Source organism: Lepisma saccharinum, chromosome 16, assembly GCF_977018435.1.
Source record: "Lepisma saccharinum chromosome 16, izLepSacc3.1, whole genome shotgun sequence".
Classification (NCBI taxonomy): Eukaryota; Metazoa; Arthropoda; class Insecta; order Zygentoma; family Lepismatidae; genus Lepisma; species Lepisma saccharinum.
The window spans coordinates 24,863,911-24,890,844 of record NC_139244.1 but is presented as its reverse complement, the minus strand read 5'-3'; the positions used below and the strand labels follow the sequence as shown (position 1 = coordinate 24,890,844).

The following is a 26,934-nucleotide window of genomic DNA, read 5'->3' as shown; positions in this document are numbered from 1 at the left end:
AAGTCGGAAAATTTTCTGGACGGGAAATGTTCGAAATTTCCCGAAGCACTGGAAATCTCGAATTTTACAAGTCATTTTCACTTTAAGTGATTGTTTTTGCATTTCTAGAATAAAAACTTACAACTTTCGATAAGTTCCAGAAACTTACAAGGCAGAAAACGTCGAGAATTAACGACTTTTTAAAGTAAAGAATCCAGCACACCCCTAATGAATAACGTTGAGTCGTTTACTGTTGATTATGTTATTTGAAGTCATACATGCTGCTGCTGTGAAGAGATAGATGTTGGTTGGTGATGCTGTATTTCCCTGCATTCTTTAACAATTTTGGTCCCATTTTATTTCCCTTTTTTGTTTTTGTATCACTTAACATTGAAAATATTCTTTCCGTTTCCGCGTTAGAATGCGGCAATGTTAGCACTATTTTCGCGAGAGTGGAAATGTTTTCAAAAAGGAACTTGCCTTGAAAGTTTTTGGTAACCGATAACATGTTCCAAAATTCTGATGGAGATCTGTTAGTTAGTTCTTTTTTCTCCTCCTCGCTAAAGTATCCAGATAAACTAATTCATAAAATGTAATTTACCAAGATTGAAAAAAGTACCTACGTTTTCCCTCATTTGGCAAAATCTGTCCCTACGTTCCTACGCGGGCGAAATTTAGTGAAAAGTCCCTATGCGTAGGGACATGTACCTACGGTTGGCATCACTGCCGACACGTGCAGTATGAAGCGCCCTCTCGCGGCTGACAACTCACCCAACCCCCGATAAGCTGCAGGCGCTGTCGCGACAACTGAGAATAAAGTAGCGATGACTAATCTAAGATTAGATGTCAGAAATAAGGTGCCAGAAATATTTGTATTTGGGAGGGCACCTTTTCCAGCATCCTTGCGACAAGGTACGTGCTTATTTCAATTGTAATTGTAACTGTAATTGTGAAAAGTGGAAACATTACAAAACAAGCAGTTTCTGTTACGGACTTCCTGAACGCAATTTGCCGGGACCTGTTGCATGAAGAGTCCGCGGAACGGCCGTCACTCTGGCGGTGAACGACTGAAATAACCTCCCTGTATTTACTACTCATATAAAAAATGTGGCATGTGATTTCTTATTTTCCAATTTTTCTACATACAGTGTTATTGATAAAATGTCCAAGTAGTATTGAGTTTTGAGTATTGTGGAGATGGGCACCATACTCCAGCTAGCTTCGGTGTACAAAGATCAAGCTCAAGTACCATTGCTGATAAGGCTGGTTGAACCCCAGTGTAACTTATGTAAATTTCTGCTCAATGGTAGTCAAACACCCAAAGAACTGAACTGCTGCAGCTACTGTGTTTGTATGTAAAATGGATTTTTTGCCTATTGTTGGTTACCATCAAGGAGAAGCAGCATGTAGTGGTGATAATAGGTGGAATAATTCAAATGCTTGAAAAGCCATTTATCACAGAGTTCATTGTCCTATTTTATTAGCCAACCTCCGTGGTGGAGTGGTTGGTTAGCACAGCATGCTACGATGCAAGGGGTTCTGGGTTCAAATCTGAGCATGGGTGTTCTTTGGGAGTATCCCTTCATCAATGTCATAATCATCTTCGCAATTAGCCAAAACTGGCAAAAATGCAAAGTAAAAATAAACAAAAATCAACATTAAAGGAGTGCATTTTTGTCAACATCTAAATGTGCAAGGTTATTGCATAATGTTTTGATTTTTTTGTGAATAATGTGTTGTTCTGCGTTCACATTTAGCCCATCTGCGGTAGCATAGTGGTAATGATGTTGCATTGTAATCAAGAAATCCTGGATTCAGTATCATATGGAGGCATATTGCACAGTGGTTTTCATCCAACTTAATACTGTAGGTCCAGTTCTGACCTTACAGTGAACTTGAAGCAACAAGGAGATTCCAGACAATCTCGTGACTTCTGCATCATCTATGTTTCAAACTAATTCAGTCATTAAAGTCAGTTGCATGTACATTAGAATTTTATTTCAGTAGAAACTGCACTAATTTTTTAAAGTGTAAAAGTGTAATTATTGAAAAGGAGCTGAAGCTCAAGCCACATAATAACATATTGAAAGATTAGTGAAAATTCTGATCCAACCAATGTTTCAAGTCCGGATTCTTATATTCTGAGCCAATCCTCTAGCAACTGAGGTATTAAGTCAACCTCTTCCTGACTTGCCCAGCACGTAGACATATTGTATTTTGTATCTGTTCTGCACCCTATGTATTCCAAAAACTATATCGAATAGCTCTTTCAGTCTGAAAGCATCTCTTTAAGGCTTGAGCGGGCCCTTAGCTGATGCAAGGGCAGCTTTTTTTCGAGTTTTCTTCTTCTTTCGAACAATTGCTATGATATTCCAAAACCCAAAACATTACATCTGCTAAGAATTCCTTCTGGAGCATTCACATTTACAAATCTTCGAGTGGTTTGCTTTCTTTATTGTCTAGATATTATCAATAGATAAATAGAGTTACATAATCACAAAATTACATACCTTGCGTTAGTAACATGTTACCGACATTACATGAGTAATATTAAGTAATTGTAATGGTACTTCATTACTATGCCTTATCTTGATAATTTTAGAACTGGAGGATGTATTTTCCAGGCAACACATGCACAACAGAGAACAGATGTGATATGTGTAAACAGGTAAACATCTAAGTATGGGAACATGTTACTTTTGGAAACATAGGAGGTGTCAAGAGAGGGGTTAGGTGTAAAGAGGTGCTTGCACACCTCCTGTTTTAAGCCCAGCACCCCCAAATTTCCTGAGAAGTAATAATAATATTTTGTTAAGTGTAGTACCGTGATGTGCCTTGATTTTTTGGTGGAGATGGGCATGTTCAAAGTGTAGATCCAATCCAAATTAACCACTGTTATTCAACTGCAATTCAAAAATTATTCCTTTCAAAGCACTAACAAATTATATCTTTCTTTATTTTTTATAAGCAACCCATATTAATTAGTTTGAAAATATTTGTGTATTAAGCTTTTCTCGTAACATAGTATCAGGCCCGCCATTAGGGGTGTGCGACATGTGCAACCACACAGTGCCTCGTACCTCTAAATCAGTAATTCATTAATTTCTTGTGCATGCAAGCGAAATTACATTCGAATAGAGGGAAGAAATGGAAGAGACATAATTCCTGTGAAAAAGAAAAATTCCACCATAAGAAAGTTGAATTTCTCGTAACGGACATCTGCGAGTCCATTCTTGTGAAGTCAGAATCGCCGACAAGGAACAGCGACGTATTTGTGAATCCAACTATCCTCAATTCCCTGTCATATATTATTGCTCGACAGAGGGCAGGCACCATAAAATGGTTGTTTGTCTACTCTTCAAGCTGAGGAACAATACATTTGAGGGTGTGCCGCTCGGCACTTTGGAATTTACAGTGTGGCCAATTTGAGAAAAGATGAAAAGAAGATTCCACATCAAGGTCGTTGGGCTCTTTTCAAGCTCTCGTGTTTACAGCCGCAGCAGGGTTTCTATGACGGCAATATGAAACTCTTCCTTCCGAGTGTTTGATACTCCAGTAGTGCAAAGCAAAGTGCAGGCTCTTGTTTTAGAAAGTATGAATGGTGAATTGTAGGTACTAAAAACTCGTTTGCTCTATATTTTTAAGTGAAACTTTCTGAATATAGTTTAACAAGTTGACTTAATTTGTAATAGTCGATTGATTGATTGAGTTGGTGTTTTAAGTCCACTTTATGCACAGTAAAGCTAATCGGGACTGGACCTAAAGTTTCAAGTGGGATCCGGAACCACTATGTGCCTCTACCAGGTATCGAACCCGGGACCCCTTGATTAAAAGGCAACGACTCTACCACTGTGCCATCGGAGAGACCTTGTAATAGTCGAGTAGAGCAAGAGACAAGGCCATCACCTACGCGATTAATTTGTTAATACATTGGTTGTAAATCATACTTGACTTTCTCCTGTTGTTTACATTACTCGTGGTGTGAGGTGATTAGTTCTCTCTCTGTTTTAATGAAAATTTTCCATCCCACAAAGTTTACAAGAAAAGGTTTTTATGTTATTTTCTCATTGAGCTCTCTGGCAAGGAAGTCAGTCACTGTAATTTTAAGACATGAACCCACCTTAGTAGCCAAGTTCGTTGAGCGGTCAACCCCACAGAAAATTCCAGGTTCAAATCCTGATCTGGGCTTCAGTTTTTCATTTCACTTCATCGCGAGTATCCACAAAATTCAAATAATGGTGAACATGGGTGTTTCTCTGCGAGTGTCCCTTCCTCAATTTCATCTAATCATCAATCATGCTCATCGTTACGATTTGTCTAAAGAGGGAGAAATGTTACGCAAAATAAGAAAAGCAGGAAGGAATAAGCATACGTTTGAGAGCAGTCCTAGTGCTGACTCAATCAATCATTTGTCTCTTACTTTGTGAATGCAGCACTAAGGTTGCAACAACTTTTCTTCATTGTGTTGTCATTTGAGCTTTTTTGCATGCATGGGATTTTCCCGTGAAAAATAGAAAGGGAAAATTTACAATTTCGTACCTCATATTTATCTTTTCAATAAATTTTCGTCTTGTCGGAAGGAAACATGGAAAATAAATATCAGGTTTTTAAATTATATTTTAGTACTTTCAACATGTACTTGCGAACAGATTTATTTCTTAGAAATAAAGTAATATAATTTTAAAAAATTACACAAACATATTTCACTTCAGGCCTGTAGCCAGATTGACCTCTAGGGAATGGGGGCGAGGAGGCTTATGGGTTATCACCAGGGGCTTTATAAACCAAGTTCACTTTCAACGGTGTAAGAGTATTACATGAAGATAAATTGTATGTATTTGTGAGTGGGGATGGTCATTAGGTTAATACAGGATGCAGAAAATGGAGAAACATCATTCAAATGCATATAGTTTTTTTTTTCAATATCTTGCAGACACCACTTGTATCTGAATCCTAGAGAATATTCTAATTACTTCCCGCTATAACCACAAGCAAAGAAACCTGTGCAGACCTGCAACTCCTGTGCAGCATACTCCCGCGAGGAGGGGAGGGGAGGGGCAGAGTGGCACATGCTTCCTTATGACCTGAGCTCAACGGAAAAAGGGAAATCTGAGTGGGCAATTTTCATCCAAGGTTTTTTTTCTCCTTGTGGTCGCTCTATACTTTGACTTAAGCTCTTAAATCAGATGAACTAATATGATATTTGTTCCTTTTTCCCTGTGAATTTAACCTTTTTTAAGTTTGAGCAAAATAGTATCTGATATCTACATTTTCATTCGTCACTGCAAACAAATTTTATGAAGTGGTTTTACCAAATTTCAAAGGGGCTGACGGTAGCACCCCTGGCCCCTGCCTGGCTACGGCCTCACAAGGCAAGCAGTGAGCAGGTCAACGACCATTGGGTCGGCATATTCCCCAACAGATGAATAGAAGTAAAGATCTCGAGATACTTTTATTTTCTCACAAACCCTCCCAACATTTTGCATTTTTACAACTATGCCAAACTGCCAACAACTTTGAAGCCAGTCATTCTTGTTTGAGACGGTAGTGCGTGCGTAGAAGCGTGATTAGGGGAAGAAATTTTGTAAATTTTAACCACGATTCCAAAAAAAAAAAAAACTTTTAAAAAGGAAGCAAGGGGGAACTCGTTTTTAAGAAGCCAGAAGGGTGCCTTCGAAAAAATATTACTACCTTTAAATACAGCGACGATAAACAGGGCCTCCTCGATGGCGTAGTGGTAACGTCGTCTCCTTTTAATGTTGGTGGTGATACAATCGAAGCCTTGAGTGCCAGTGGTGCTGGTCTTAAATTTAACTTTCCTGTGACCCACGTGGTACTGTAATTGCAAGAAAGAGTGTATTTCATCATCTGCACCAAATGATAGATTAGTTCAGCTTCTAGACTCAGGTGAGTGTTCTTCAGTTTTAAACAATAAATACATGCAAATATATGAATGCGCACACAAATGATATTTTTTCTAGGGCTTACAGTGCAGAAACAAGGTCTCAATCAGCAAAAGTGATTAAGAACAGTTGGTTGCCTTGATGTCACCTTCCCCTACACGGTGTCAAATTTTAAATTTCATTGCTGGTAAAAGGGGATACCACGAACACGTGCGTAGGTATAACAATAGGCAATAATTACATAATACTAAAAATCATGTTTGCTTTAACGTAGAATTTGACGAAAAATGGATGATGTCAATATTTTCACTTTTCATAATGCAGGGCAGGCCCGTAGCTAGAACTGATCTCCAGGGGGCTCATGGGTTGTGGAGGGGGGCTTTGTAAACAAAGTCCATTTTTCAAAAGTTGAACAGTATTAAATCAAGGTAAATTACATGTGTCAGAGGTCATTAAGTTAATTTTGAATATAGAATTTAGAAATATCATAAAAATACTAGGTTTTTTCTATATCTTCTAAAACATCTCTTGAAGTGCTAACATATTGCACTATTTAACATATTTATTTTCTTGAAGTGCTAATGACTGCTTCTGACACCATCCCTTAATACACATTCCATACTATTTTTGATGATACAGATATGTATATCATAAATGTTAAAATGTACAATATTCACTTCAATCATAGTGCCTAGCGTACATTCCACCCTACAGCTATCACAGTAAATGTGATTGTGTTATTATTATTCATTTTATACTAATGACTCTAAACTTGTCAAAATTTTAAAAAATAGTTAAACAAATGTATCAAAAGTTATTTCGTGATAACTCCTTCAATATTGTTTTTTATTATTATTTCTTTGTGTTATTAAATATATTTTGCTTTTCAGCTTTTCCACTATATTTATCCAAAAATTCTTCAGTTCGTACTCCTTAACCATTAAAGAATACAAGATACATAGGTTGATTTTTAAGTTGTGGCAACTATTTATTTTCAAGATACATAACATACATACCAGGTTCAAAGTTTTACAGGCCTTCAATGTAACCACCACCGTTGCGTACAACATGTTCCCAGTGACACGGAAGCCTTTGGATACCGTTGGCACTGCATGATCTCTGGGTGGTGTGTAGAGAGCGATCTATTGCCTGAATATCTTCTTGAACTGTTCGGAAGCGAATTCCATGAAGGGGTTCTTTCATCTTTGGGAATAGGTCGAAGTCACAGGGACTTAAATCCGGAGAGTATAGGGGGTGGTAGAGCACTTCCCAGCCCCATCGATTGAACAAATCAGACAGCTTCTGCTGCATGCGCTCTTGCATTGTCGTGGAGAATGATGGGTGGGTATTGCATGAAGTGTCGTCATTTTCTTCTCAGAGCTGAAGGCAGGTTGTTGTGCAAAAACGAACAGTAGTACTCAGAATTAACGGTTTGCCTTGGGGGAACGGTATGTTTTATGATAAGACCACCTCAATCTTAGGCAAGAAACACCATCACTTTCAAATTGGTGGGGGTTGGTTGAACTGTTGTTGTTCATGGTGACCCGTGATGACTCCATTCGTTCAATTTTGTTTCAGCTTTGGTTCATAACATTTCGCCCAGGTCTCATCAATTGTAATGATACGCCGTAACAACTGACAACCAACACATTTCAATTTTTCCTCTCAAGTGGTTTCTTCTGAGGGCAATGTTTTGTATAAGAGTGTTCTTTTAGATTTTGTCCTTGGTTTTCAACACACAACTTTATTTGTGGAGTAGTTAGAATACTGAATTTGTAGTAAATGACAGGTACATGATAAGTTTAATCTGCAGCAAAAATAAATTCACCTGAAGGTGAGGGAAGAGGTGCTCTCTCGAAACACAGTGTTAAAATTGGTGTAAGTAATAGAACCACTAGATAATGGATGGTGTCCAATTAACATTACGTGATAAGGGATGATGTCCCACTATAATAATAGATGCATTCGGAACCAAATATTTTTATTAGATCTGCAAATATAAATTTGTTCTTGATAGAAGAATTGTTTCATGATTTGAAACTTTGTCAGTGTATCTGACTAATGTAAAACTGTCAATATTAACCCAAATCATTATTAAGATGTGCTCAACATCTCATTTTATCATTCTCATGGTAGAAGTTTGTGTATAAAAATTCCAACAAGTGTTTATTTAATGTTGGTTCTATCAAAAGCTAAATTTGTTCTAGGAGAAAATTACAAATATATGTGCTTCAAAATGGATGGTAATTCATTAGTCAGCAATGGATGTTTATGTGAAATGTTTAATATTTTCTTCAAATTATTGTGTAATAATAATAATAGCATAAGCAATAATGTCCCCCAACTGAATCTACCAGTAGATAGCATTGGAGGTTAACTTCCTGTAGAATGTATGTAAAACATTTTATGTTACTTCTAAGACACAGTAGCAAATTAATGTTCTATAAAGGAAGTACTCACGTATCCGCAAAAGTGTGTGTGTGTGTTTGTCTTAAAAAGACAATTTCACAGATAGTCAGCCTATTAATTTTAATTGTAATTAGAATCTGAAGATTGAAAGGAAAGAAAGACACCAGTAGAAAGACAAGAGGTTTTTCAATCTCTTGTCTCGGAGACGAAACAGCATTTTAGGTGTGGGCAGATGTATGTAGATAAAATCTGATTTCTTTATAACACACACACAGTATATTCGAAACTCGGCCCTGTTTATGCTGTTCATTCCACTATTGTTGAGAAGAAAACAGATCCATAGGAGAAGCTGACTGTTGCAACTGGATTTTTCATTGTTTTTTCAAGTAAGTGTTCTAATCTGTGGTCACAATTAGATAATCATTTTTTCTAGAATTAATCACTCTCTTCAAGCAATTGTTGGAATCCATCAGCGCTGACCTTGCATCAATAATAAATATATTATTGTTACCAAGACTTCTTAAACAATATTTTTCTTTCAGTAGTAACAGTGTAAGGAAATGTTTTTTTAAGGTTTACCCAAGTAATTATTCGGCTAGAATTCTTGCAACGACATCTTAACAAATATGGCAACACTAGTAACAGATAGGTAGGAGTATTGAAACAAATTCGTGATTTTTCTGTTAATGTTTGTGTTGAAACTTTCAGGCGTAAATGAAAAAGACATTACTGAATTTTCTGCTATTTCCATATTTTCTTCACATTAATACTTCAATTTCCTCTACGTATTGAATGTTCTCAATCCTAAGCACCTATACTCAGATAAGCTGTAAGGTATATTGAAATGACAGTTGTTTACCAAAGTTTTTGTGAAGTCTTCATGTATTAACTCCAATGTTTTCCATCCTCTCTCTAAACACTTGATTTTTGCATTCTCTGTGAGTGTTGTTTTTCTTCTCGTTGAGTGATTGTTTTCAGACTGTTAGTTGTTATCCTTTATATATGCTTTTACTTCGCCTCCATGTGTCTATAAAGTTGTCTGTCGTATCATTCATGCTTTCATGTATAACTCTCTACATTTGAATGTTTTACATTTCTCAATTTCCTCGCCTTTCTTTTCTTATTGCGTATTTTTCATGTAATGGTACCTGAGAATACATAACTTTAAATTCATATATATGACAAGTTGTAGCAAAAAGGTTTGTTCAAATTCAAAATGGGTTGAGGCAACTGTATTTCATATCGAAGAGACTGTTTAATTTTTCAAAATAATAGTGGCAATTTTTAATATTTTTGCTTTAAAAGTAAATATTGTGAAAGTGGCGAGAATATTTTCATAGGAATCCAATATGCTCCTTATTGTTAGCACTCAATTATTTTATGACTGGTTGTCTTCTTTAGGGATTGGAGAAGAACACTTAGAAAATAACATTAATTTAACATGCTGTTAAGAGGCATAATTAAAATTTTTGAAAGATATAACGGGCACAGGTTGATGAATACCACTAACGTTCTGTTACCTTGCTACGCACTGGCATTGAAAAGTGTCTACCATACCATTTAGCACAACTAAAGAAGACAACAGTTTGTCCAAAATGTGAGAATTGAACAATCAGGCACATGTTTCAGTGTAAAAATGTTTAAATTGTAGCGACAGTAAAAAATAATATCATGAAATCATATGAAATAGCTCTGCCATAGGAAGTAATCACTAGGACGCGGATATTTGCCTGTCTGCCTTTTTATTCATTTGTTTGTAAATCATAAGCTTTAATGTTTGTAAGTAGTTCGGTGTTGTTTCGAGGCTCATAATGTATTCTTTTAGTTATAAATGCCTATTTTCTTGCTTGAACCTTCTTTTTTGCTACTTTCTCTCCACAGTTCATTGTAGAATGTCATATCTTGTGTTTTGAGTGTCCATTAACGACTTCCATCTAAACACCATTCATCATCATTATTAGGCAAAAAGCAACAGAAAATTGATGTAAAAGTAAGAAAAATACAATAGAATACAAAAGTAGTCGAGAAGTGTGCAGCTGGCTAAAGAAATTAATGACAAGTTAATGTTCACTGCCTATTTTGGCACATTGTTTATTGTATGTGCCTATTTTACAATTTTTAACATCTATAAATCTACACTATATTAGAAAGTTTTTTGAATAAGATATTTTAAGATGTAACAAACCAGATGTATATACATTTGCAGAAACTTGTCATGCAGTTTGCGCAAATCATTTAGTTTTCATGTTATTATTCCCAAATCCAGGATCGCATCTCCAAAACACCAGGAAAAAACAAACTGCCAGATGTGGACCAGGTGATGCCTCCATCAATCAGCCTTTCGAGTGACATGTCTGGGGAGCGCAGGGCTTCTATACGGAAGAATTCCTTTTCACTCCTCGATCCCGAGAGCACGGCAATACCATCGCTTCTGGATTTGAGCCAACAGGACTATGAAGTGAATGCGCCTTTAAGCTCTATGAGCAATCTGTTGCAGGGTCACGACCTTCTCAGTGCTTTGGAGCTGTCAGACGGCATCATGGAATAACACACGGTGCCACTTTTGCATTTAAGGAAACTGTTGCGCCATTTCATTGACACTTCAGACCATTATATAATCGTGTGGGAACTTAAATGTGTGAAAGTTTGTACTCGGGTGATGGATTTTTATATTTTCAGCATTGCGTGGCATTATTTTCTATATCCTTGAGAAGTGCATTTTCATAAGAGCCTTTAGTCACATAAACTGACGTGGTGTTTTTTTTAAACATATGATAAGAACAGCAAACAGTTTCGAATAAAGACAATGCTGTTAATGGAATGGAAGCAAGTGAATAGGGTTTTTGCTTCGATGCCACAGGAATTTAGTACTGGTTCTCACATCGGCGTTAAGTCCTTGTTCGAAGACACAATAGCATATCTTGTTGGTTTTTCCTGGGTCCAACAAGACATTTAGTATAGTAGTACGATGTAGAAAAAAAAGAAGTTTTTAAACAGCACTTCGACATGATATACACAATGATATCAAAAAGATATATATCGACACATGATTGCTGTTGTTTTAATCTGTAACGAAAGAAGAATCTTGTATTTTGCGTTAGATCTGGTAAGTTTCGGTAAGTTTTTACCAAACAGGTATTAGTGAAGCATTTTGTGGGATATTTTATTCTATGGACAATAGAGCTTTTATATATAAATATATATATATGAATTAGTTATAATGTTTTTTTCAGTCATTGCATGTACACCGTATGAAAACTGTTCCTTCCTATTTATCTATTTAGTTAGCATTTATTTGAGATACAGTCATGGGTACAACCTGCTTTGCAGCATATCCATATTATAAACAAAATTTAAAATTTTCAATCAATTTGTTGTACCTGTTTTTATATTTTTGAATTAATAATGTGTAGATCTGGGGGGTGAAGTTAAATGTTATATTCAAGAACATCAGATTTTATTGTATTTCTTAGCAATCATTAAGTGTACAGTGTTTGGGAGTAACTGCCCATGCAATAAACCTTTCATTTTAGTGTAATAAATTATGTACAAGATGTTTATTGAGAGCAATTTCTTTCCATAGCTATATATATATATTTTTTTGTGCATATTACTTTATGCATAATTGAAAGTACACAATGTTTTCTCATTGTTATAATGAATTTGTTATTATAAGCATTTATGTGAACAAGTTGAAATATTTGTTTATTTGTATTGATTTCTTATGTGCAAATGTATTTCTTTATTGTCCAAACTTTGTGAAGTATGATATTACAAACACTTTCGTGGCAAAGGATTATGAGACAGATTTTTTTTAAAGCTAATCATGTGTCCATATTAGTACTGTGCAGAAGAATCAGTTTTTTGATTCTTCTTAGCCAATATATAGGTCTTAGTTAAATATTTGAGTTATTCAAACAAATCACTCTGGTTTGAAACGTAGATTCAGATTTCATTCATGCATATATATTTTTTTTTTTTTAGGAAAAATGGTTTAAGATTTATTAGTAACAGATTTCTTTTGTGCATCTGCCATCAGTAACTATGCATGTTATTATTTTTATTAGGTATATAAATTGGAATATAGTTAATTTCTTTTTATTTAATAATTATTTGAATATAATCATACATATTATTATGACACATCAGAGGGTAGAACATCATCTAATGACCAATTAATTCAGGTCAGTTCTTTCGAGAAAGAAAAACTGTACTCATTGTCCATTGTAATTAAAATGTAACTGCAAGGCAGGTATTTGATGAAAAGGGAAGAAAAAGAGATATTTTAAAATATATATATATATACACACAAATAAAATTATAAGATAAGGAATTGGTGTTTGATTATAGGCTAAGGATCAGTTCATTTTATCAGACTTGAACCAGATTTGAATCTGGGCTGATAGTATAAAAATCTTATTCTTCAAGTTTGTATGATATGTTGTTAACTCTTTCCGGACAAATACATGCATAGCCCATCACACAATTACTGTCCAACAAGATGAGTGGCAGGCATAGCCCGACGTTCAGTTTAAAATTTCATTATGAATAAACGATGAGCTGTAATCACAATGGCATCTCTTGTTCATGTGTGTTGTGAGCACCTCCTTCAAATTTCAACTGCTAGATGTTGCATTTTCTTCGTTGCTCAACTTTGTGTCAAATTAAGTTGCTCTTTTGCTTATACTCTTGAGAAGTGGACCATGACGCCCCCTGCCCCTTCCCAGAAAATGAAAGTCAACCAAAAAGTAAATATTTCGCACACAATTTCATTTTAGTCAAGCCAGCTCCGGTGGTGGAGTGGTTAGCAAATCGTGCTATGATGCCAGGCCTAGTTTCGAATCCCGGACTGGGCATGAATGTTTGTGAGTGTCTATTCATCAATTTCACCATGTCATCACTCATCCTCATCTTCGCAAATTATCCAAAAGTGGCACAAAAAGTGAAATAACATATAGCAAATCAATAATTTTAGTCACAGTAATACATGTTAATTATTGCAAGGGCTTTGCAGGAACATGATAACTTCAAACTTAAGCAATGTTTTTTGAAGGGACAATGCTATTATGGGGGGAAATATGCCTCGTTTGACCCCCTGGAAAAAATACCTTGCTTCCTCCTGCGGACGTCCACGAGGCTGGATGAACCCCAGCTTAAATCTCCTACCCCAGGAATCAGAGTGGGTCCCCCAAGTGATTGGTCATATGTCCAATAGGCTAGACCACAACAGCTCCATAGTATGTTAATTATATTAATGATTCCATGTGAAATCAGGTGTGTGTGGTGATTCTTGTCCTCTCGAATTTTGACATCTTCTGGTTAACTGGTGTGAATGATTCCTCCTCAGGGGCTATGGGATAAGGGTTTACAGTGGAACTTCTCTGTAAAGGATCGTGGTGGTGAACATAAAAATATCTGCTGTTCAGAAAAAGGCTTTGACTATAAGCTGTATTTGTGCTTTTTATGAATTAATTTATGGTTAAGCATCTTAATTTTATGAATATAAAAGCTTGAATTTCTTCAAAATTCAACAAAGAAAATTTATCATGCATGTAAACTTGACACATTTCTTTGTAATGTATATAGAATTTTATGTAATGTTTTATTTATCTATATTTTAAATTTGATCTAGATAGTATGAAATAAGCAGAAATTTTCTAGGAGCACAACAAAAGTTATTGTCAAACTTTAAACTAAAATAGGTTTCAAAAAGAATGTATTACAAGCACAGTTTTCATGTGCAGTTCACAATTTAGGAATAACTTTTTTGTTTCTTAAAGGTCTCTGCCTCAATATCTTTGCACTGCTGAGTAACAGTTGACATTTTGTCTATTGTCTTAATGCTTTTACCTCCAAATTCCAAAGGTTGCAATGTTTTCCCCTCCACTTTGACCATTATTCAGAAGTTTTTAATTGGCACTGGGGTATAGTTTTCAATGTCAGCACCCATTGGCAAAAGTAACCTCTACATATACATCCATGCTGGGGAATTCGAGAATATACATTACTTAAATGTGTCTGTTAAGATCAGTTTTATTGTATATGAATGAAGGAGTCCAACATTCTTTTGTAGGAACAGTTTCAAAATTATCAACTACTTATAGCACAAGCACAGGTCAGCCTACTCACCTGTGAGAAGTCATTGTGCATGCAACATTCAATTTTCAAAATACATTTTCCCACTTAAATGTAAAAACTTAACACCAAATTTTAATACTATTAATAGGACACAGTCAATTTGGGAATGTTGTTTGCTATTCAATTTTGAACACTGAACACTTTGAGCAAGTTGTCAAGAAGTATTTGTAAAATTATATTGACTTAATAATATGTATTACTGACATTATCTTCAAATTTCAAATTCAGAACTCATTCATTCGCCTTCCTGGCTTGATATGTTCCTGTACTAATTTCTCAACAAACCCCCTAACACCCTTCCAAATTCTCTCAACGACTCGTGTAATCACAATTTGGAACAAGTCCAAATTAATTTCTAACAAAAGTCCAATGTAGGGTCATTTTGATGCAAATTTTGCTTTACCTCCCCCTCCTCCCCAACGTACCTAACCCTACACCTGGCGGGTGAAATATTCTGGATAGCCTCATTTGTTCCTGAGGTATGTTACATGACATACTTATACAGTGCGTGGCTCTGGGCCGAAATAGCACATGAACAACTTTTAAACACAGATTATACTTATTATGCAATAGAGCAGGCCTCCCCGATGGCGCAGTGGTAGCATCTTTGCCTTGTAATCAAAGGGTCCCGGGTTCGATACCCGGTGGAGGCACAGTAGTTCGGATCCCACTAAACTGTAGGTCCAGTCCCGATTAGCCTTACTGTGCATAAAGTGGACTTAAAACCAGTGGCGAAGCATGGAGTTGCTAGCAGGGTAGGCACAAGAGTGTGATAATATACATTACTTGCTTAAATCTGTAAAGAAGAAAGGGAGGGGGGCCTATGTCATGGAGTGTGGTTCAATGTCTCTCCAGGCTGCTGCTTTACTTGTCAATGGGGGACGTTTTCAAAAGTGTTGTTACCGGCCATCAGTACGATAATTATGTCTTAGACGTTCTCCCCCCGCCCACCAGATGTCATCGATCTAGATTTTTGTTCATTTTTATTTTTTTTGTATTTTTTCAACCCCTGATTTATGCACGCACCTCCAGAAAGAATTATCAGTCATGAGACATCGCGAAAATCCAACGAATAGTGCTCGAGCCCTGTTGTCAATTCTTCATCACTTTTTTCTAAATTTATTTATTTATTTTGCAGTGAGGTGAAAAGGGCTAGAACAACCCCATAATTTTTGGGTTAGTATGACGTTTTGTGCTGTGAGCAGACGACAGAATTCCGCACTTTCAGCAACTGTCAGTTTGGTACGTTCTACTGTTGCCAACTTAGTTTTTTTTAGCAAGACTTCCTTGCACGAGGAAAACACCATTGTTATCTGTTGTCTAACTAAGGGAATGGTTGTAGTTAATGCCAGTCTTGGATTTCTAGATAAATGAATTTCTGACACCTGTATGTGGAAGTAAACATAATTTAAATTTTGGATATTTTCGTCTCATTTGTTCTGATCTATGTTAATCGTGACGATGAGAATGTATGGAAAATGAATTAAAGAGGATCAGGAAACATTGACATGACCACAATTAGGTCACCTGGCTTTGTAACATGTTAGGATGACCACTACGGGGCTTTCAAGAACTGTGGTAGAGGTGACCTATCTCATTCAGTGTGAATACTTCGCATCCTAGTTTGTTCTATCCACCTTTACGTGATAATAGAACATAGGATCCTTGTTTGGGACCCTTCTATGATGGCAACACGAAAGGTTACTATGTAACATATAAACAGGTTATAATAAATGTAGTTGCTTGAGAGAATAGAATCCCAATTTTTAGGCACAATTTAGCTCTTTTCTGCCAATCCAAAGTGACAACTCTGGCCTGTTCCACCAGACCTGAAACAGACCCCGCAATAACCCCCATACCACACTTTGTCCTAAACCCAAAAAAACTCTTCCCTTGCATTGTACTCTCATTGCCCACCCTCTTCTCTTGTTATCCCTTCAGGGTAAACAAAACTGCCTACCTCTTTGCTTGTGTCGGCTGCATAAAAAAAATGTTCTGCTTGTAATATCTATTCGACGACAGTGTTATAACGCATTAAATAACGTTTCAACAACTTTTAATATTTTAAAAATTTTGCTGTCACTTGCCACTGCTACTTGCAAAGGAAAATAGAGTTGAAAAGATTTTAGAAATGATTGTTATAAGAAGGAAACATGAAAGACCAAAAGTGGGTCCTACCTTACCGATGATTACATCTTCACTGAATTAAGAACTCAATTGTTCGTGTTGTTCTTGCATTTTAGTTCAGCACTTTCTTGCATAAATCTGATCGCTGCACACGACACAACTCACAAACAAAGCTCTACCGCCACGAACTTTGTGCTCCGAGCCACGCTCCCTTATAGCATCCTGAGCAGGAGGCAAGCTTTGACAGAGGAAATCCCCGTTCACGATAAAAATAAATTATTCTATTTCCAGTGAAAGTAAAACTACTTTGTAAATATAAGGCATAACTAGCATTTTAATTTACATAATTTCGTATGAAGACTTACTTTACAAATATAAGTTCTTTAGACTTTCTGTTTACGCTACGGTGTTAGGTGAATCGACAAGACCATCAGCACTCTGACCAGAAAACAAAGTCTGAACTACAGTACTCCGTAATTTTAAAATTCACTTACGCTTGTTGATGAAAAGAAGGAAAACCTATTTTTCATACAAAATATGGAGAATGTACAATGAAATAGAAATCTCCGCACAAACACAGGCTAATGTTTATAAAAAATGCTGGTACACCACAAATTTCCAACCCTGGCGGAAATGCAGTGTTGCTGATATTCTGTTCGTCCTAGTGGGTAACACCGCGAGGCTGGCCTCACGAGCACGTTATAAGCATATGTACAGTACTCGTGAGATTAGGCTTCCCGCATATACGACCGTACGACAGAATGTGAAGAGAAGAGGCCCCAGCAAATGTGCCTCACTCCGTGGAAAGTTCGTATACTGGACAGGGTTAGAATTTTTTTTGTAATTATCATAAATGAAAATTCCAAACTTTTCCATTGCATTACATATGTTTTGACGCAATAAGTAAATACACCTTTAAAAGAGTAATGGTGTGGGTAGACCTGGCCTCATAGGATGCTTCGCCACTGCTTAAAACACCAACTCACTTATGCAATAGAGCAATAATTGTCTACATGCTAATGATGTGTGCGTAAATAAGTGAGACATTACGGGACGAAAATGCCGGTATCTGCACCATGTCACATGCTATCTCGGCTCAGAGCCAAAACAAATGCACTGTACTATAATGTGTAATGTTTGGAGTTTAAGCCCCAGTTTTGAAAATGTTGACCAATTCTTGCCATGTAGAGGTTCAGAATGTGCATTTCACTTGCAGAAATTGTAAATAGTGATTTGAATCGAACCACTATATGAATGTAAATTGAAAAATTTGGAGCAGGAGGTAGGTGTGTACCACTTTTACCATAACCAAGATCTACATTTGAAGGTTTGTAATATGTGACCAAACGGCATACTCTTTTCCAAACATTGTAAACCATGAAGTAGAGAACTCCAGACTGTAAGTAAGTGCATTTTTATTTCTTTGTAGTGTAGTCATTTTGGGGATCAATGTAAAATGTGAGAGCTTTAAATTGGCAATCCAATGTGTATTCTGACAATATTAGGAAAGACCATAATTCAATTAACAACTCATATATTCAGTAATTGCATTTTTTGTGAACATATAAAAAGGCTGAAATAAAATTTTAAAATGCTGCAAATGAACGATTTTTAGTAAATGCTTTTTCAGATAAAATATATTGTTTATATGAGTGTTCCAGCAATCATCATGTACAATCAACAGCAAGGATAATAGCAGGCAAATTGTGTATCAGCATTTTCATTCTCTTGTATTGTATATCGTGTTGTTTTAAGGTATGGAATTCTGTAGATGTGAAGCAGATATTGTCCTTTGCTTGTTGACATTTTTATTTCAATTCATGATCATCATATTCTGGGGAATAGACTAAATGAAAATGGTATGGACAATTCGCCTACTATTTGCTGTACTGTTGGGTGTACAAGTTTTCTATATTTTCTAGACATTAACGTAGTATTGACTTGTGCAACACTCGCGTTTCATCCTTTTTTTTAAATGAATTTCCTCTGGATACCAATCGATCATATCTGTGTGAAACCTCTGCCTCGTGCTTTCCCTCTCAATGTTTTATTTATCCTCAATCTTTGCATTTAAAGACTACAAAAACTGTATAATTTCAGCAAAGCACCCGCACAGCAACCTGTTAGCATTGCAGGTCTCTGCTTGTATCATCAGAAAATATCTCCAGCACCTTCTACATCATAATAAAATATCCCATATGAATTCAAGATTTGTCATTCATTATCTTTAGTTATAATTACTTGCCTTCAATAGTTTTCTCTGCAGTGTCTAGACCCTAAATAAAAGTACACTTCATATGCAAAGATATGGCTGGTTGATTGACTGGTGATGAACAAGCTAGTGTATGTGTGACACTGGATCAAGTGATCCATTGCAGTCATTCCCATGTGGATTACTTGATAACATGGTTGAGTGTGCAATTTTATGTTACAAAACTAAGACTTTTATATATAAAACAATATTTACTCTCGAGCTTTGTGGGGGGAAAATATTGGTTGTAATATGAAATAATAATTTACATAGCTACTAGGGTTTCATGTTTTTGTGTGGTTTCAGCTCTTCTAATGGATACCTTCCTTACGCCCTTGCTTCAGCAATCCATGTTAAAATTATTAAAATATAATAATATAGTTATTTAAAAATCCAGATACCCTATGTATAAATCCACACCATGTCATGTGCGGTCCCATGAACAAAATATTATTTTGAAATGTTCATATTTCAAAAACTAGTTGTACAGTGAACTTGACTATTTTCACTTCTCTCGGCCAACATTTTCTAGCACTGTAGGTGAGTGCAAAATAAAGTAATCACATATATTGCAATACCGCGCCATCTGCCTTATACACTATTGTCAATGTCACATTTAATAGATACCAGCACCTAACTTCAAATTGCTCTCAAGTTCCAAAGTTAGTTTAGAGTAGTCTGCCTCATTGCAGAAAGGATAGACATTGTCTTAGGTAGAGTTGTAGATTGAATGAAAGTCAACAATCCTATAACTTTACTAGCATCTAAGTCTAGCCTACTCCGGAGCAGGCACGTATCTAGAAATATGTTTCGGGGATGGGGTGGGGGTCTGATCCAAGTGTCTCAGGAATAATAATGTTTAAATTAAAATAACTATATATTAAATCAAATTAATACTAATTACAATACATAAATTAATATTATTACATGAATAGGTAAAAAGACTGTAGAAGAATAGAGATATGTAACAACAGCGCATATTCATTACGTAGCTTACCTGTAGTTAAGATCGGAATATTTTATGTGAAACAAGTGCCCTGGCAATGAAATTAATGTCATAGATGAATAATTGAATATTTATCGAATAAAAAAATGATGTTACATCTAGTTGGAGAAATGTAAGTTTCTGATTAATATTTTATGCATATTATGTTGAGTAGTAGTATACATAAATCTTCTTTGTAATCTCATTTTAAGCCGTATGATCAGTCTTCCTATAAGTTCTGAGAAAATTATACAACAAATTCTAAACTAGTATATTTACATTATTTAATTTTCGTACTTCATAAGTCTTCCGGGTGGGAGGAGGGGGTCCTGACCACATAAATACGTCCTTCGTGTCCTTTAAAGCCGGATGGTCCAAATACAATCCTTGTCTTCCAATAAGTTCAGAGGAAATTATACAACAAAGACTAAACGAATATATTTTGCATTTAATTTTAGTACTTGGAAAAGTCTTTCGGGGGGGGGGGGGGGACCCCCCTAAATACGACCTTGCTCTGGAGGTAGTTCTTTACTTGCTTCGATTTGAGAAATATCGTTCTGCTGTAGCGACAGTTAACGGGAAGAGTAAGAAAGAAACCAAAGGTGGTGCAGAGATTGAAAACGCTGGGAGCTAGTGTAGAGTTATCAACTAGAGGAAACTTTGCCAAAGCACGTACGGAAGATGTGATTTCAGATTTAAGCGCATTCTTGAAACTTAGAACTTAATCAGAAAATTTGGAGGATACATCATCCTCTACTCATTACGCAGGACAATCGCTGCACTTCAGAGTTCCTTATCTCAAGCTGAAGAAAATTCGGAACGAAAACTGAAAAACTACTGTTATCCATGCCCTCAACTCTTTTGTAGAGTAATAACCAGTGGTGGTGATTGGGTTCCAAAAGTGGGTAGGCAAGGACAGATTATTTTCCCTTTGTATATAAGGTTTAGAATAGTGCGGGGGCAACTGCCCCCACACCCCCCTAATAGTCGCCACTGGTAATAACTATATCCCAACAGCATTAAATACTGCTGTTCTAAAATAACCAGGGATTTAGTCATCTTTCACCCAGACGTAGTTCAAAATGACGTCTTACGCGTCGAACTCTCTATTTTCAAATTTTGGACCAACCCCATATTTTAGCTAGCGATTTAGCCGACGGCAATGCTTTCTGAAGTTTCCGACTGTATTGGAATAACGAATCGGAGATACAAGGTAAGGAGAAAAGAAGAAACTGGTGCTTATTATTAAAGACCAGATTAAATGGGTGAAAATGTCGAAGCAAGTTAAACGTGAGAAATTGTACATGAGAAATACGAGAATATTTTTTACACTGTTTCTGGCCCGTCCGCATTGCTAGCCTGTATGTTACGCCCCTGAATGAAAACCATAAGTCAATTTAATCTACGCGTAGAGTATGTGAGGACAACACGGGTAGATGTGGACTGAAACACAAGGGGCGTCGCTGGATGTATGCATCTTTGAACTTGACCAGTATACGCCCTACGCCTTCCCCCAACCCCACTTTTTGCTCCCTTGCCTACCAAGAGAAAGTGAACTGTTCTTGCAACCCCTCAGTTTTCGCACCCAATTGTCGCCACTGGTGGATTGTTATTACCATTTTCTTTGTCTATTTCCGTCAGTGTGCCCCATCAATAAACAAAGGGCAATATCTAATTCGCATCATTATAATTCCATTAGAATTAACAAAAGAATGAAAATATTAGTAGGCAAATTGTCCATCGCTATATTTGCCTTTGGCTGCACAAGAGTGACTGTTTTCAAATAAATTTAATATATTAAATTGTATTTATACAAATATTCTGTTCATGAACGATAACATATTTGTTCACTCGTTTTGTTTACACTTTACAACAGAGAATAACAAAGAAAATACTCGAAAGTCGAAAGATATACAAAATACGTCGTGCATTTTTTCTTATTTTACGTCGCTTTTGTTCCTCAGGTTAATCGCGATGATGGTAACTGGCGATTAGATGATATATTGGTGAAGGGATAATCACAAAGAATATACAGCTCTATGAGTTGACTCGAACGCATAGGTGGTGCCAAAATAATTATATTTATTTGTCTCTGGTAAGCATGGTACTGGTAATTCTAAAAATTCTCACCAGATGGCATACCAGATAACTGAAATCGCGAATTGCTTCAATGTTTTTGAGTGACAGAACATCTTTATGATCTGTGATCAAAACTCTCGCGTAACACAAAAACAAAAGCCTGATATTATTTGTGACAACTTGAACTTGGTGACTTGTTGAAGTGAAGGATAATGTGAAGTAGTGTGATACTTTAAAGGTGTGCAATATTAAGCATAATTTATTATGAGGCGTTACGAAGAACGTGAAGTGAAGAAATCTCTCTCTTTGACACATTATAAGGAGCGTGAAGTTCGTCGTCCCCTCAAACTAGAAGACAGACTAGGAAGAAGAGAACGTCTAACGGTAAGACAAAGATGCAAGGAACGTGATGTAAGCGAACGTCTTAGGTTTACACGATACTATGAAGAAAATGAACTGACCAAACGTACCAATTCTGTACGTGATGAACGTGCTTCGGTAAAACGTAGATACAGACGGAATGACGAGAGATGTGATGACGTGAAATTTCCCAGATCAAAGCAACATGACGATAAGCATTCGTCTAGAACATTATCAAGAAGCAGATTGCGTGACAGAACAGAGAGGAAACAGTCTACTCCAAGAAGAAGCTTCAAAGAAGACAGTAGGACTAAGATTCTCCAATGGTTGCGTCAGACTGAAGACTACAGAAAGAACAGAACTGCTAGGCATACGTTTAACGTAACAGACCGTGTAGTAACTGTACTTCACAGGCCATTACCGAACTACGAGGAGTACAGGCAGTATGGAGATGAAAATAGAAAGTCGCTAGTGGATTGGCAATTCGAGGAAACGCCGGCAAGGGTAGAACTTGCTAGATTAATGCAGCAGCGTGAAGAATATCAAGATAGGGCATGTTTCAGCTCTAACCGATATGTCGAAGATAGGAACAACATGGAAACGATGCGTTTGAACTACTGCGAGCAATCTGAACTCTCGCAACTTCTCAGCCTCGTAACTCAGTTTCCAGAACACGAAGTGAGGCAGCTTCTTTCTCTTATGCGGCGTTACAGAATATCCGAGATCGGACAACGCCTTGGGGTTGTGGAACGTCGGGACAAATTAAACGAAAGCCGTCGTTCAAATGTTGATCATCGTAAAGATAGTGGTGATAGTAGAAGGGGCAGGACGAGTTCTAGATTGGGCAACAGAAGGAAGAAGAATAGTAGATAAGTTACAGAAACGTGGAGTACATTGTTGCTACGTTTGATGCTGGAAGTCTGTTTTTGAAGATGAACTTATATTTTGGTTATATTTTTTATTTTTTTAGAAAACTCAAGCACTTTTTGTAGCACTTCTCTATAATCGTATAACTTGTAGAAAGGTAGTGTGATATCAGCAAATTGTTCAGTCCTTAGGCTTTTATTCGTTTAAAGTATTAGAACCTTCTGCCATCATATGAAAGCTAATTTGTAAATATATATTTCTGAAACTTTATCAACGAAGCGAATTTAACAGAAAAGAGAAAGTGGCATTTTCGCTCAAAGCAACATTTATTTACAATCCGAAAGACGAACGATTGGATGGAAAGTGCATGTATAAATTTTTAATAGGAAGAGAATAGAGGAATTTTTACAGTTGTGTGTTAGAATAATCTGCAGTATCAATCAATTTGCAATTTGTATTTAGCATAGTACAAAATTTACTAGTAAAGGGTAATTGAACTTGAGCGCGTATTTAATTTATTATTGACATGTTATTGTTGTGTTCCTGCATTGCTGTTGGGTTATATTTTGTATTCTTTCTCAACTGCACATGAAACAAGGGAAATCTGGTTATATTCTGGGGGTGTATGGCATGGGCGGAGCTTGAGCTTTTGCTTTGGGCTTGAGCTTTTGCTTTGGGGGGGGGGGGGCACACTCTGGGAGAAGCATATGATGTACCCTCATGAGGGTTATTGAATATCCCCTAGTTTATAAGGAGTCCGGAGTCCTTTCCCCGGAAATTAAAAAAACAAAAACTTATAAACACTGAGTTTTAGGCCTTTTAGATTTGAAATTGTTAAATTTCCTCGCTTAAGTGAACAAATATTAATTAGTATATTGGTTGTCAGTTTTAAAAGAAGCAAAACGGTACGATAGTATAAGCTTCAGAAATTTTAGAAAAAATAAATTGAAAAGTTATTTTGATGCCTCAGCAGCAGTAGCGTACGCAGGATTTCATCAAGGGGGGGGGGGGTTATATCTAAAACTTTCTCCAAATTCACATTACCATTGTTTTATTATACTTTAATTAAATAATAATACTCATAATTAATTAATAATACTTATAATTAATTAATTAGTTGAATTACTACTAATAATACTACTAATACCACTACTACTATTAAGTAGTAGAGATCTACATAAATATAGTATTTATGAAAGCTATAAAACGAAATTAATTTCTAGTAATTCGATTTTTAACAAATTCTAGAGCATTTTTTCTTTCTTACGAAATAATTGTCTACTTAACGAGATGAGACATTTTAAGTGTGAAGAAAATCCATAAAAACAAGAAAATTTATTTTTTAAAAAAATTTGAAATAATGAAATTACGGAACTCATCCAAGAAGCTGCGGGGGTCTGGTCAGTAGGGCATCTGACAACCATGCAGGAGATCCGGATTCGATTCCAGGAATTGGTTGTAATTTTTCCGGCTTTGTCGCCGCATAAATATCCCCGATAATTCACATCTGGATTGTCTCACTGTTATTACCAACAAAACATTTTACAATAATTAAGCTTATTGTCGTTTGAATTCAGAATTCAAACGTGCCGTGGGAAGGTGGACTGGTGACTTGAGTTATTCTTGTCGGCCTAGCCTTTGTCTATACATTAGCCGCTTTCAACGAACCAAGAACTTTCTTTAGTTAATGCTCATTGTTCACACAAAAAAATTAATGATCATTGAACATTGTTGCAGCAGAGATACAAAACAACTTTTTTTCTTTTTAAAATCATAGTTGCCCTTTTACATTATTTTCAAGAATTCGTGTTTATTTTCAAGGCATTCACTCTTAAAGACGCGTGTTTGGAATGCTGTCCTTTTCTCCTGCTGCATGGGAATAATAATTCAAATTATATTATTATTATTAGTAGTAGTAGTAGTAGTAGTAGTAGTACTGTCGCAGCTCCTTGACAGTGATAAATTGGTAATTTTTATTTTTTCCACAGCATTTTTCATAATATTTCAAAAGCTCAAGGGGGGGTTTAAACCCCGTAACCCCCCCCCTTGCGTACGCCACAGTAACTGTTGACTCAACACAAAGTCGTTTTTCTTTCTTCAAACTGTACACATCAATCAAATCGTCTAAGACCCGCTATTACGGCGCAATTACCGCACATGCCATCATGCCAAACATCAAGATTTGCGGTATGGCTTCATAACAAAAATGTTAGTTGGGGGGGTCCAGGCTCCCCCTGCCCCCTCCAGAACTCCGCCTATGGTGTATGGTCCTCCTTGGCTCCTCTCTATCTTGCTACTGCTATAGAGCGAAAAAAAGGGGGGGCGGTGGAATGTAGACTTTTTTTTCCTTTTTTTTTTCATGGTGGTTCAAGACGTAATGGAAAGAGAAACATGGATGCAAAAGAAATAGGCATGGAAGAGAAAGGGAAAATACGGATATGAAAATCAGTGAAGAGAAAGAGAGAATGGAACATGAGAGGGTTAGAGTGAAAAGAGAGAGGTTACACACAGAGGCGCAACCACGATTTTTTGTCTGGGTGGGGAGTACCAGGAGGATAAACGTACCAATGATGATGATAATAATAATTGCATTATTATTATTATTATTATTATTACTATTATTATAATTGGCATTTTTTCTGGTATTTTTCAACACTTTCAATTTAACATTAGCTAATAATGGAAAACAAGCACACAAACTGTATTTTTGAACGCCGAAATGACGAATATTTCCTTTTGTACATATGACATGTGTAACTTTCATTTAGAACATATGTTTTACACATATGCAACTTGGAGCGACGTAAAATAAGAAAATATATATGCAACACGTTAACACAAAATTACGCGCGTGTTCAATGTTTCTTTAATACATGTAAGTATATTATTTAAATACATTACATCCACATCATAACAAACCAACAGCAAAAATGATATAAATTATCTCTCACATGTCTGTACTCATTTTCCTCAAAACGATTGTTCATACATTTTAAACAAAACTGTTTAGCAACAACAGTCTGAAGACTCGGAGGCGAGGCGTCCGGTCATCGGGATATGCGGCGATGACTTAGCAAATAATAAAAATACTTCATTTTAAATATTTTAGAGAAGTAAAAAAATGTCAGAATATTCTCATATTTGTGCGAAATAAGCCATGCGACACCACGAAACAGCTAGAACTACTCAAGGGATTCGCTACGTTTAGCGCATCCGAATGAGAGCCTAGTAGTATTATTCTCTCGCGCTACGTTTCCTATTGAAGGCAATGGTGTTCGCCGGCCCAGGTCATCTCAGAAAATGTGCGAATCTCTCTACCTGCTCGGAAGACACCCAACGACCGCTTGAAGGTTTGGCCATAAAAGACCTTTGTTTTTTTTCAGCTCCCATGTTTACGGCAGGGTTTCTCTGACGTCATCAGGATTAAAATTTTCCCGAGTGCTATTTCCATCATTGTGAAGCTAAAGCATGCACTGCAATGATCTAATACACGTAATTAGTGATGTCGTGAATGTAACAATTTTTAAATAAACTGAGAAATCAAACTTACTTTCAATTATCTTAGACGAACCATCTAATGTTAACGTAGGTCCCAATTATCGACTGTCTTCAGATCTGTGCATAGGGAGGAGGGTTGTGATAAGGGACGATTTATTGGTTTTACAAATGCGAGTGCCGATTGTACATCTGACGGGTTATTTGTTCATGTAAAAATTGTCAATAAGTAGAAACTAGATTACAAATTTATTGATCAAACTTCTGACGGGTCGGCAGTTACGTCGGAACATTTAGAGGATTTGCAAGAGACCGTCCAGAACGAGTACCCGAAGGCGTTA

At 36.4% G+C, this 26,934-nt stretch overlaps 1 protein-coding gene across 5 annotated transcripts in view; it reads left to right on the top strand.

Moving 5' to 3' along the window:
• Positions 1–12,620, top strand: part of LOC146000352 (uncharacterized) — a 322,131-nt gene extending 309,511 nt beyond the window's left edge. For all 5 annotated transcript variants that reach the window (XM_083137897.1, XM_083137896.1, XM_083137895.1 and 2 more), the window contains exon 13: positions 10,558–12,620. In XM_083137897.1, the coding sequence (XP_082994023.1) occupies positions 10,558–10,839 (282 nt within the window). In that variant the 3' untranslated portion in view covers positions 10,840–12,620. The remainder of the gene's footprint in view (positions 1–10,557) is intronic.
• The last annotated feature ends 14,314 nt before the right edge of the window (positions 12,621–26,934 follow it).